The sequence below is a fragment of the Mustelus asterias genome, chromosome 19 (genome assembly GCF_964213995.1).
Source record: "Mustelus asterias chromosome 19, sMusAst1.hap1.1, whole genome shotgun sequence".
Classification (NCBI taxonomy): Eukaryota; Metazoa; Chordata; class Chondrichthyes; order Carcharhiniformes; family Triakidae; genus Mustelus; species Mustelus asterias.
The window spans coordinates 2,337,733-2,350,894 of record NC_135819.1 but is presented as its reverse complement, the minus strand read 5'-3'; the positions used below and the strand labels follow the sequence as shown (position 1 = coordinate 2,350,894).

General features: G+C 45.2%; 1 protein-coding gene across 4 annotated transcripts in view; it reads left to right on the top strand.

Annotated features, from left to right (window-relative positions):
• LOC144507676 (uncharacterized) overlaps window positions 1-13,162 on the top strand; it is a 140,923-nt gene that overhangs the window by 87,654 nt on the left and 40,107 nt on the right. For all 4 annotated transcript variants that reach the window (XM_078234844.1, XM_078234846.1, XM_078234845.1 and 1 more), the window contains exons 10-11: window positions 837-1,388; window positions 10,677-11,219. In XM_078234844.1, the coding sequence (XP_078090970.1) occupies window positions 837-1,388; window positions 10,677-11,219 (1,095 nt within the window). The remainder of the gene's footprint in view (window positions 1-836; window positions 1,389-10,676; window positions 11,220-13,162) is intronic.

The window sequence follows — 13,162 nt, the reverse complement described above, 5'->3', positions numbered from 1 at the left end:
ATGCAAATCAACTCCAAAAGCTGTTGAGTGCCACCTCGATGTTGCTGATGCTGGGACTAATAGACTTTTCCCACCTCCTTGCCCTGTTTGTAACCAGGTGCTGGGAGAGAAACAAAATCAGTGAACCTCCTCTTCATCTCCCTCGGTACCTCGTGTGTAATGGCATTGCCTTTTGCACCGAGTCTTAACACAAGGAACTGGTTCAATTCCAAATCTGCTCAGCTGGCGTTATTGGCTCTCCTGGATCGGGAAGGGAGGGTGGGGAGCCGTAGCCAGGATTCCAGTTCCAGGTTATTGACTCTGTGAGAGCGCGCATGCATCTTGAATTTGGGCGTGATTGTATTTGGTACTTCCCTCACAGTTGCCTTCTGGTATCTATGGTCCAGATCGCGCACCTTACTTATCTGTACTGCCAGGAGGTTTCTCTGGAATTGGACTTGTAAGACTGCTGTTATGACCATCCGTTCAGGAGAGATGGAGAAGGTTAGGGTGCACCACAGGGGACGGGGTGGATGAGTTTTGGGGATGATGGCCTGGTGACCATGTTATAGTAGTGAGGTACTGCTTGTAATGGTACTTTGCAACCCATATCCTTTTGTCAAACTCAGGGTGTGACAAATGAAAGCTGAGTTGTTACCCTTTTGGAATGAGTGGTAGTAACCCGAGCCTTTCTCCCCGGTAGTTTGGCAGCATTGTCCTGACACCTGGTTGCACTTCAGTCGAGGAAAGGCTTATGGCACAAGGAGACCTAAAATAGGCCAAGCGTTTTCATTTTCAATTACGGGGAGGCCGTTTAAAAAATGTTCATTGCAATTTCCCCTTTCTTTCATTTACAGCAATTGATTCAGCTCCTAGCAAAGAGACGCGTTGTGAATTTTGCGGTGATTACTTTGAGAACCGCAAGGGGCTGTCGAGTCACGCGAGGTCACACCTGAGGCAGTTTGGGGTGACCGAATGGACAGTTAACGGTTCGCCAATAGACACGTTGAAGGAGCTAATGAAAAGGAAAATGTACCCCTTCGAATCATCCGCCATGTCAGAGCTCAAAATCCCCTCCAAACTGATGGCGACCGATGTTAAATCACCGACGCAGGCCATGCAGAGCGAGCCGTTCGCCACCTCCCCGGGCAAATCGTCCAAGTTCAGCCTGACCATTCCGTCCGTCAGGCAGGTTCCATCGGGGTCGCTCATGCCCAAAAAGGTTCAGGGGCAATTTCTCTCCCCGCCGCCACTGAAAAAGATGAAACCCACGCCTGTGAAAAAGGTGAAGCAGGAACATTTCAAGTTGGAGTATAACCCCGAGGAGCCAGCAACCTCGCTGAAGGGCGACAGTTATTTATCAGAACGAATGTGGTCGCCCAGCGAAGATGCTTCACCTCTTCGTTTAAGTAGGTTTTTCTGTTGCTGCGACAGTTTTGTGTATTTTTAACTTGGTCAAGCAAAACAAAATAACTATTATGCTGTTGGAAATGGTGGAAAATGATTCTGGGAAGTGAGTTAGAAGTTTACATGTGGAATAAAAGACATTAGCGATATGATTTGTAAAGTACAGTTGGCTAATAATAATATTAGGCTTCTGATAATGTTTATAAGTCAGCTTTATGGTGATACAATTCTATCGTATCTCCGTCCTTAATTACTTAACCTCAAATTCCCTGCCCTTTTCGCTGCCAATTGCAGTGGTTAATTTTGGCTACTGGAATACTTGATTTGCTCATTGGCATCACCTAATGGCCAAACTGGAAGAATGCACAAATATCAAAAGCTGACAGACTCGAAGCGGTGGCCAAAGTCATAGGTTACAGGAAGGATGTGAAGGCTTTGGAGAGGGTGCAGAAGAGGTTTACCAGGAAGCTACCTGGGTTAGAGGGTATGAGCGATAAGGAGAGGCTGGACAAACTTGGGTTGTTTTCTCTGGAGCGGCGGAGGCTGAGGGGAGTCCTGATGAAAGTCTATAAAATTGTGAGAGGCACAGATAGGGTTGACAATCAGAATCTTTTCCCCAGAGTTGAAATGTCTAATATTAGGGGGCAATGTACTTGAGGTGAGAGGGGGGGAAAGTTCAAAGGAGATGTGAGGGGCAATTTTCTTTTACACGGAGTCTGGAATGCACTGCCAGGGGTGGTGGTGGAGGCAGATACGATAGGGGTGTTTAAGGGGCTTTTAGATAAGCACATGAATATGCAATGAACAGAGGGAGATGGACCAAGGGCAGGCAGAAGGGATTAGTTTAATTTGGCGTCATGTTTGGCACAACATCGTGGGCTGTACTGTGCTGTACTGTTTTATGCTTTCTCTTCTGTCCAATCTCTGAGAAGCCCTGAAGCTTGCAGATTTTAAGAGATTGTTTTTCAAAGTGCACAGAGCCTTAGCATCTAAATGCCTGAAAGCTTAAACAGCTTTTTAGAAATAATTCATACCTTCCTGTGTGTGTGGGGTCCACTTTTAATTGGAAGCAAATGGACTTCTTTAAAACTACAACGCACAGCCTTTAAAAGGTTAATGTTAAAGGAGACGTTATTTCTCAGTAATTATCATTTGTGTTTAGTACTTCCAGGTGCGTCTAGGATGGTGCGTGCCTTATTATTTCATAAAGTATATACAACCTTCTATGTATTTGCTTTTACAGGGGCCTGATTGTAGATCTCTGACTTTAATCTTCCATTATTTTGCTTTTGTGTGACTGTCAATCCAGTCGAGTAGATAACATGCTCATTTTCTCCAACAAAAATGCTTTCTCTCTGCCCTCGTGAAAGCCGTGTGTTTTGAAATGCATTACGAACCTGAGTTCAGGCTCCCTCATCTGTTCTAACACAGGTGCTGCCTTTTCCTGTAATGCGGGGGCGAGAGGCTGTGATGTGGGTAATAGCTTTAGAAATTCCCAGTACATGTCACAGCCCTATTTCTCCTCCAGAGCGAACTATTTAAGAATAAACAAACTCGGTCAAAGCTGGTTTCCATGAATACTGCCTGGGATTCCATGTTCTGTGCTTTGCTATGTGGTGGTGGTCCTGTCATTGTGCGAAACATTCGGCGTGAACCAGTTTGCTCTTTGCAGAGAGTTGATGAAGAGCAGAATTGCTATAAAGTGATCTTTTTGAAGGCTGGAGTTTGTCCATTCCATCGGCTTTTTCTGGGGTAGCTCTTGCCCTTGGCTCTGTAATTCAAAGCAAGGCTTCCTGGTCAAAGAGGAATATAGGGAACCGATAGTGGAGTGTGCTGGTGAGACGATTTCGTGGTTAGGCAGAAACGTTGGGCTGTTTTATGGCATAATCTTTGCGATTCGATTATCTTAGTGGCTTTGCATAATGTCATTTTGACCTTGTAGCTGAGTTCCCTTTGATCCTTAGTAGGACCTTCTCTGAGATTGTCAATGCTCTATTTAGATAATCTTAGCTTTCACCAAGGGCTTTGGTTAACATTTTCTAAGAATACTTTGCCAGTGAACGGAGTTTTCAAAGGCTTTGTTAGCGATTGTTTATCAGATTGAGTCGGGTTCTTTTGACCCCCATGTACTTTGGGGTAAGCTTTGTGGTCTTACTGATACAAACTTGGCCACAGCTTTTTGCCTCTGCTATATTGTCATTAGTCTCAGTTGGCTGGACAGCTGGTTAGTGATGCAGAGCGACGCCACCAGCGCAGGTTCAATTCCCGTACTGGCTGAGGTTATTCATGAAGGTCCCGCCTTCTCGACCTTGCCTGAGGTGTGGTGATCCTCAGGTTAAATCACCACCAGTCAGCTCTCCGCCTCAAAGGGGAGAGAAGTCTATGGTCATCTGGGACTGTGGCGACTTTACCTTTATTGTCGTTAGTTTTGTCAGTACTTATACGCAGTCTTCCGCATTGGTCACTTCAGCTTAGTAGGGAAGCTGCAGCAGATGTATTTACTGGATGTTATAGATTGTAGGAATGTGTTGCTTATTTGTTCCTGCGTGAGTCAAGTTGCCTCTGACTTGGGTGCCAACAAAACTCTTCTGACCTTACAGTGGTAGGAAGGTCATTGATGAAACAGCTAAAGACATTGAGTCTTGGATACAACCCTGAGGTAGTGTCCTTCAGCTGCTTCATCAATGACATTTGGATCATAAGGTCAGTAGTGGGGATGTTTGCACAATGTTCAGCCCTATTCATGACTCAGATACTGATGCAGTCAGTGTCCAAATGCAGTAAGACCTTAATATCATTCAGGTTTGAGCTGGTAAGTGGCAAGTACACAATGCCACACAAATGTCAAACAATGATCATCTCCAACACGACAGAATCCAACCATCTCTCTTTGACATTCATTTTTTTTTCATTCATTAGATGTGGGCATTGCTGGTTAGACCAGCATTTATTGCCCATCCCTAATTGCACTCGAGAATGTGGTGGTGAGTTGCCTTCTTGACCTGCTGCAGTCCATATGATGTAGGTACACCCACAGTGCTGTTGGGGAGGGAATTCCAGGATTTTGACCCAGCGACAGTTAAGGAATGGCCAATATATTTCCAAGTCAGGATGGTGAGTGGCTCGGAGGGGAATTCCCAGGTGGTGGCGTTCCCATGTGTCTGCTGCCCTTGTCCTTGTCTTGCAGCGTTATAGGTTTGGAAGGCACTGTCTAAGGAGTCTCAGTAAGATCCTGCATCTTGTAGATGGTACACACTGCTACTATTGTGCATCGGCAGTGAGGGGAGTGAATGTTTGTGGATGGGGTCCCAATCAAACAGGTCACTTTGTCCTGGATGATTTTGCACTACTTCAGAGCTTCACTCCTCTAAGCAAGGAGAGAGTATTCCATCATACTCCTGACATGTGCCATATAGATGATGGATAGGCTTTGGGGAGTTAGGAAGAGAATTACTCGCTGCAAGATTCCTAGCCTCTGACCTGTTCTTGTAGCCACAGTATTTATATGGCTAGTCCAGTTCTGGGTCAAAGGTAACCCCCCCAGGAGTTTGATAGTGGGGAATTCGGCGATAGCAATGCCATCGGATAGCAAACGGCAATGGTTAGATTCCCTGTTGCTGTAGATGGTCATTGCAAAGGCACTTGAATGGCACAAATGTTACTTGCCACTTGTCAGTCCTAGCTTGGATACTCTCCAGGTCTGGCTGCGTTTGGTCATGGACTGCGTCGGTTTCTGAGGAGTCACGAATGGTGCTGAGCATTGTGCAATCGCCAGCAAGCAAACCTGCTTCTGACCTTATGATGGTAGGACGGTCATTGATGAAGCATCTGGAGATGGTTGGGCCTAGGACTTGAGGAATTCCTGCAGTGATGTCCTTGGACTGAGATGATTGACCTCCAACCACCACAGTCATCATCCTTTATTGCTCGGTATGACTCCAACCAGCCTGTAATCTCACATGAACAGTGACTCATTGGATGATGATGTGTTGATGGGAGAGAAAAAGAGAATATCTCATCAGAAATACTTGTGGCTCAGTATATTGTGAAAGCCTCACTGAATCAAAGCACAGCCCTGCTCATGAATGTTGATATGTTAGGGATATGTTTTTTATATATCAGCACTCAGCAGAATTTGAAATTTCTTCGGAATTACATCAATTTTCTTCATTTATTAATAATGGAGGTGTCAAACGTGGTGCTTATTCTTTTCAGTTTAGCGCACGTTGCTTATCCAAATCTTTGGGTGCATGTTTCATTTCTTTTGATGGCTCGAATTAAGAAATAAATGTCGACAGTCCTTCCCCCAGAAGGGTTTGCCATTATGTGCAGAATACTGGCACCGTTCGACTCTCAGGTTCCTCAACATCTTCATCCTTCTTCACTGAGGCGCTGATGTCTTTATCTGCCAAGTACAGAGCTACACTGCTCATTTTCATCCACATTAGCATCCAGTTAGGAGTTCTTCCTGCAAGCCAAGAACTAGATTGTTGGCAGCTTTGCTTATCCACTGTGAATCCTCGCAAGTCATCGTCATGTGGATTGCAGGGAAAAAAATCAAGGGTAAAACCGTTTAAAATTGTCACTTGTTTTACCGATGTCCAGGCTTTCTAAAAATAGCACACTTCCCTCGTTAGCTTTTCTGTGATGTTGTGTGGTGTTTAAGGTTATGTGTGTGTTTTAACCAGGCTGACCTCGACGCATTCATGTCAGTTTTGGTTGGCACAGACGCAGTGAGTCAAATGGTCTCCTGTGCTGTAAACTTTCGATGTTTCTGGGAATAAATCTCTTTGCCACATTCTCAATCCAGCCAAATTAATGCCTTTGACATGGAGGTTTAGCTGAGCGGTTATAGACTGGTGCCACTCTTTTCTGACTGAGCAGTGTCCTGTTTTGATGGAGCTTTTGGATTATTCTTGTGAAATATCAGGAGCTATCCAGACCATGGCATTGGCCTCGATCTCAGCACCGACTGTTGGACACGTCATACTTTTGGAGCATTGAGGGTTCTCTGTCTTTCCTGTAAAGAGAAGTTGTTTACTACTATTGCACAGTTGTCTGTGCTTCGTCAGGCTGCTCTTAAACAAGTCAGTGTTATGAGCACTGCCCAAATAGTGCTGCAACAGATTTTATTCACCTTAGTGAGGCGAGAGTCAGAGGTTTACAGCATGGAAACAGGCCCTTCGGCCCAACTTGTCCATACTACCCTTTTTTTATTAACCACTAAGCCACTCTCAATTGCCAGCGTTTGGCCCATATCCCTCTATACCCATCTTACTCATAAAACTGTCCAAATACTTTTTAAAAGTCCGAATTGTACCCACCTCTACCATTACCTCTGGCAGCTTGTTCCAAACACTCACCACCCTCTGTGTGAATTAATTGCCCCTCTGGACCCTTTTGTATCTCTCACTTTAAACCTATGCCCTCTAGTTTTAGACTTCCCTACCTTTGGGAAAAGATGTTGACTATCTGGCTGACCTATGCCCCTCATTATTTTATAGACCTCTATAAGATCACCCCTCAGCCTCCTTTGCTCTACGGGAATAAGTCCCAGTCTATCCAGCCTCTCCTTATAATTCAAATCATCAAGCTCAGGCAGCATCCTAGTAAATCTTTTCTGCACTTTCTCGTATGATAATATCCTTTCTATAATAGGGTAACCAGAGGGGTCACAGATTTACCCATGCAGCAACTTTCCTAAAAAAAACACCCCTTCTCGCACCTTGAAGCAACTAAACCACTCGTTGCTAAGTGAGATTTACCATGCCTAGATACGCCAGCATAAACCTCGGTCTTTCCGTTATAACATGTCACCATCACTTGGAATTTCCAGTGAATCTCAAAACCACATGGCTAATTTGTCTTCCATACCTTGTTATGCAGTTTGTCTCAATCTGCAGCTTGTGCATTTCTTTTAAAAGTTAAAGCTTATTTATTCGTCATAAGCAGGCTTACATTAACACTGCAATGAAGTTACTGTGAAAATCCCCTAGTCGCCTGTTCGGGTACACTGAGAGAGAATTTAGCATGGCCAATGCTCCTAACCAGCACACCTTTCGGACTGTGAAAGGAAACCGGAGCACCTGGAGGAAACCCACGCAGATACGGGGAGAAGGTGCAGACTCCGCACAGACAGTGACCCAAGCTGGGAATTGAGCCCGGGTCCCTGGTGCTGTGAAGCAGCAGTACTAACCACCGTGCCACCCACAGTATGATTTGCGCACGGCCTTTATCTCTAGCAGATTTTCTCCAGCCGTGTAGGACCCCTCGGCTTTATCAAGATAATGGAAATCCAGAACAGTCTGCGCAACTTCCTGTTGCTTTGATGGCACAGTATTTATCAAAGCTTTTCACCCAGCCTTTATTTTCTTAAACCTTGTGCTTGAGCATGGCTAATTTATGGGCATTGAAAGTACACTTGTGTGTCACACTAATTGACATAACGATATAAGGCCTATAAAGGATGTTGTATTGAGCTAGTTGTGCCACAGCTAGTTGCTGGTGATTTTTAGAAAAGCTTTAGGTATTTATGGAGCTGAGAATGGGAAGAGATTTTGGAAACGAGTTTGCGATAAGTTGGTATCACAGTGTATGATTCATCCAACAGTAACAAGAGTGTCCTGTCAAGGGTGCACCAATTACTCAACCACCCTACCTTATATGACTTGTAGAAGCATTGTCAGGAGCAGCCTTTCACACATGCGGTTCGTGGGGTTCTGAACTACAAGTGAAAGCTGGAGTTTCTCATAAGTTAAATCCCACCTGGAGCTTAGTTTCTAACCTTGCTGAATGTGAACCAGTTCACAATTGCTCAGCTGGGATGCTCAACCTCCTTTGGGTTTCGAAATGCCGTACATTCTGTGACTGATGCCGGAGGCCAAGTTATTGGTTGTAGTTGTATGCCTGTGTGCAACAATTGGTCATATCTTCTCCCAAGCACTTGCCCTTGTCCAGGATGTTCTAGCTTCATGATCTGAAAGCAAAAGCTTTCCAGTGAATTGTGGTTGGAGACCCTTGAACCTTCCCCGGATGTTGGATGTAATCTCGCAGGAATGGGTACTATCATCAGAGAATGATGGACTAATCATGTGCCAGTGTCGAATTTAATGTCTCAATCCATACACGGTGTAAATGGTGCTCTTAGCATTTTCATAAGACCAGATCCCAAGGTAAGTGAGTGGGAAGACTATTTTGTCTGTTGAGCAGAGTCTAAACATCTCTGGATTGACACATTACAGATATGGCACATGATGTGGACATTCTGGCGTTGGACTGGGGTGGGCACAGTAAGAAGTCTCTCAACACCAGGTTAAAGTCCAATAGGTTTATTTGGTTGCATGAGCTTTTGGAGCGTTGCTCCTTCACCAGGTGAATGGAGAGCTGGGTTCACAAACAGGGCATATATAGACACAGATTCAATTACAAGATAATGGTTGGAATGCGAGTCTTAATAGGTAATCAAATCTTTACAGCTGCAGACAATGCGAGTGGAGAGAGGGTTATGCACAGGTTAAAGAGATGTGCCTTTTAGCTTTGACAAAGAGTCATATGGACTCGAAACGTCAGCTCTTTTCTCTCCTTCCAGATGCTGCCAGACCTGCTGAGATTTTCCAGCATTTTCTCTCTTGGTTAAAGAAGTGTGAATTGTCTCAAGCCAGGACAGTTAGTAAAATTTTGCAAGCCCAGGCAAGTCGTGGGGGTTACAGGTAAGGCAAGACACAACAACGCAGAATCACCGAGCAGAAACTGATAGCCAAGTTCTACACACGAGGACGCCTCAACTGGGATCTTGGGTTCATGTCACACTATCTGTAACCCCCTTGCCTGGGCTTGCAAAATCTCACTAATTGTCCTGGCTTGAGACAATTTATCTCTTTAACCTGTGCTTAACCTTCTCTCCACTCACATTGTTTGCACCTGTAAAGACTTGATTACCTGTTAAAACACTCATTCCAACCATTATCTTGTAATTGAGTCTGTGTTTATATATGCCCAACTCTCCACTCACCTGATGAAGGGACAGTGCTCCGAAAACTCGTGCTACCAAATAAACCTGTTGGACTTTAACCTGGTGTTGTTAGATATGGCAACGGTCCAAGCTCATTGTCTATTTCAAGTGCAATTTTGCAGCCATTATGGATGTTGTAGCGAATCCCCTGAGCAAAGTCCAGCAACATGCTGAAGATGAATTCTCTACTTTGGTTCCATGGGTATCACCTTCAAAAATGACATTCTCTGTGCTTAGAACTGATAGGGGGTACCTTGCGTGGTAAGAGCCAAAAGTAACCGTCAAGGGTGTCTTTTTACGAATGCTCTGTTAGACTAACCTCCACCTGTTCCCCGGGGTCAAAGGCTGAGGCTGTTTATGCTGTCTATGCATTCAATGAATGTTAGTGGGCGGCACGGTAGCACAAGAGAACTGTGCACAAGTAGACTTACATTAACACTGCAATGAAGTTACTGTGCAAATCCCCTAGTCGCCACAATCTGGCGCCTGTTCGGGTACACAGGGAGAATTTAGCATGGCCAATGCACCTAACCAGCACATCTTTCAGACGGTGGGAGGAAACCAGAGCACCTGGAGAAAACCCACGCAGACACGGGGAGAATGTGCAGACTCCGCACAGACAGTGACCCAAGCCGGGAATCGAACCCGGGTCCCTGGCGCTGTGAGGCAGCAGGACTAACCACTGTGCCGCTGTATTCATCATGTTGTTCATCAGAACTGACTTAAAAATGGCCATTGATCAATGTTTTCAGATTATTTCCTGGGATCTGGGGTTTGAATTCAATTAAAGGCGCAAAAGTTCTCTATAACCACCTCTCTGCTGTATGGGTCCATAGTTGATGGTTTAGCTTTGCCCATATTAGGTGGATTGGCCATGCTAAATTGCCCATTAGTGTCAGGGGGACTAGCTAGGGTAAATGCACGGGATTATGAGGATAGGGCCTGGGTGGGATTGTTGCCGGTGCAGGCTCGATGGGCTGAATGGCCTCCTTCTGCACTGTAGGGATTGTATGATTCTATGTTACAGACCATACAGCACTAAAATGGTCACCTCGCTCAGGAGGCCACAGGGATGGATGGGATGGGAAATGGAAATGTCACACATAAAAGGTGGCTATCACATCTGATTCGAATGTGTTTGCTACTACCATTGGGTGGCATAAGAAGCTTGGTGGGTAATCCATTTGTTGTGGGTGATGTGCACCATTTTAATTTCAGATTTACCTCACCATGTTCTTGCTCCCCTCTGAAGTCAATTTTCTTTCTTTTCTTTTGGTAGCAGTCGATCAACCCCACAAGGAAGTCTGCTGCGAATTCTGTGGCGAGTACTTTGAGAACCGCAAGGGGCTGTCGAGTCACGCCAGGTCACATCTGAGGCAGTTTGGGGTGACAGAGTGGACTGTCAATGGTTCGCCGATTGATACGCTGAAGGAGCTGATGAAGAGGAAAGGGAAGCCTGAATCGCTTGGTCAGGAGCCAGTGCCGCGGGAGCTGCAGCGAGAGGCTGACCGCTACCTGTACGAGCAAAAATCCATTTCCAAGCAATTCGGACAGCTCATCAAATCGTCTGCCAAGGAGATGCAGCATAAGCATCTGACGCCCCCGGCAAGAAAAGTGCTAACCTATACCACCAACAGCCACCATCCACTGGGGAAGAAGATTCCGATGGGTTTTGTGTCAACTGCACCACTGAAGAAACCCATGCTAGATGAAAGAAATCTGTCGCCAGAGTTTAAACCCAGCTATACTCCCGAATCGGGCTTGTTTAAGCCAAAGGCCACGTGGTCCCCGCAGGAGAAGGTGGTGACAAGTCCAGTAATAGGTAAGTTAAAGTACTTTGAATACTCCTGCTTTGTCTTTGCCCTGACAATGTTGCACATTTAACTCCAAACAGTAGGCTGCCGGACAAACGACTCTTTGTACCCCTGGCACTGCCGCTCCAGCTAGAAAAACTTCCAGGGATGCCCTCTCTTTGTTTTATGTTTCTCTTCCCCTGTGTTGTGGTGTAAAATGCTTGCCATTCCTTCTCTGCATCTTCCGAGCCACGCAGCTGAGACTGGGGACCACATTGTGTGGGGAATCCTGCTGCAAGTCATGGTGCAGTGCGTTGCAACTGTCGTACACTGCAAATGCTGTGCTTTCATCAGGTTTTTACGGTTAGCGATCGCTGTAGTTCCTGGTCCCGTTAGTAGGGATTTGGATGACACAGATGGGGCTCCGATTATCGTACAATCCACTTGCCCTAAGAAAGGGGTGAGCTTCCTTCCGCCTTGGGTAGCTGTACGACTCGCTCGCTAGACCACTTCAGAAAGCGTTAAGAATCATCGTAATGTGAGTGAGACTAGAATCGAGTGTGAGCCAGGTTGAGATGGCGGGGTCCCTGCTAGGTAGGGCAGTTCCTTTCTTTATTACAAAAAAATTAAACCTTTTTAAAAAAATTAATACGATTTGCATTCTTTTTGTTTGAATTAAGTTGCAAAGAGCTGCAATGACCAGATAGCTGAAACGAGCTTTTCCTCCCGCTTCATGGTTGTTCTTTTGCTGTTCAGTTCCCTCCCAAAAACCATATTTCAAACTAAGTAAATTTATTGTTGCAAGAGACAAAATTGACATCAATGCTATGGTTTGCTGCACTATTCCGTACACTGTACACTGGCACGGTCACGCAATGAAGCTCAGCTCGGGTCATGCAGACGGAAAGGACAGCACCAAAATACTGTTTTACACAGCCTCCCAGGAGAGAAGGTTCACTGTACAGCTCGAGAGGAGACTGACCTGTTGAGAAGTATATTTGACGAGGCGAATTTTCCTGAACTTCTTAACTCATTTAGTAATGAGACAACTATAACGTCACAAGGTTCACAATTCTCAAAGAACTACTCGCTTTCGCCTGTAAAATTGATTGGCCCGCAATGGGCTCCAAATCTGTCAGATCTGGTGTTTCATTGCTAACCAAGAGCTTTCCACTTGAATATCTTCGAACTCGGTGAGAAGTTTTGAATGGTATTGCGTTGCAGCAATGTGTGCTCAGTTCTGCTTCGTAGCTTTAGAAATATTCACGAGGGGCCAATAACCCAATCCGATCTGTTGAGAAAATCTTTCCATCCTTTTAAAATTCATCAAGTCTTTTGATTTGTAATGGTGCCAATGCCCTTCCCTCTTAGGGGCGGGTGTGGGTTGAAGCTACAGACATCTCGCATGTATTCTTGTGAATTTGTTCACCCTTCCGTGTTTTTTAGTCGTGTTGATGAGTATTCAAAGCCACCGGAGGAAATAACTGAACTTTTGCTCACCTAAGGATGTGGAATGACATACAAATATTTAAGTAATTACCATTGTGAAAAGGCACTTCTTGTTTTATCTGTTTTTTTTCCAGTTTCTCTCTTTGTCTCCTTAAGGCACTAACTCTTGCTGGGTTACAGGTCTAAGGGTGGGAGCAGTCTTCTGTGAGTGCATTCTTCATATGGAGAACCCTAAACTATCTACAGATATAACCATGGATGGCATCGCAACTGAACCCAATCTTGACCTCGCATGCATACTTTCCAGTACAGGTCGTTGTATAGTGAGCAAGAGCTGGGATCTTAGCAGGCTTTATTTTTTTTTTGTTTCCCCCTTACAAGAGCTCATCTCACTTCTAGTGCTCCCACTGTTCCCCTGGTTGAGACCATTCCTGCCTACTACTGCACTGGCCATTTCCTTTACTCACCAGACCTACGACAGAGCCCAAACTGAAATAACGTAGCTCGCTGGAAGTTCTGGCAT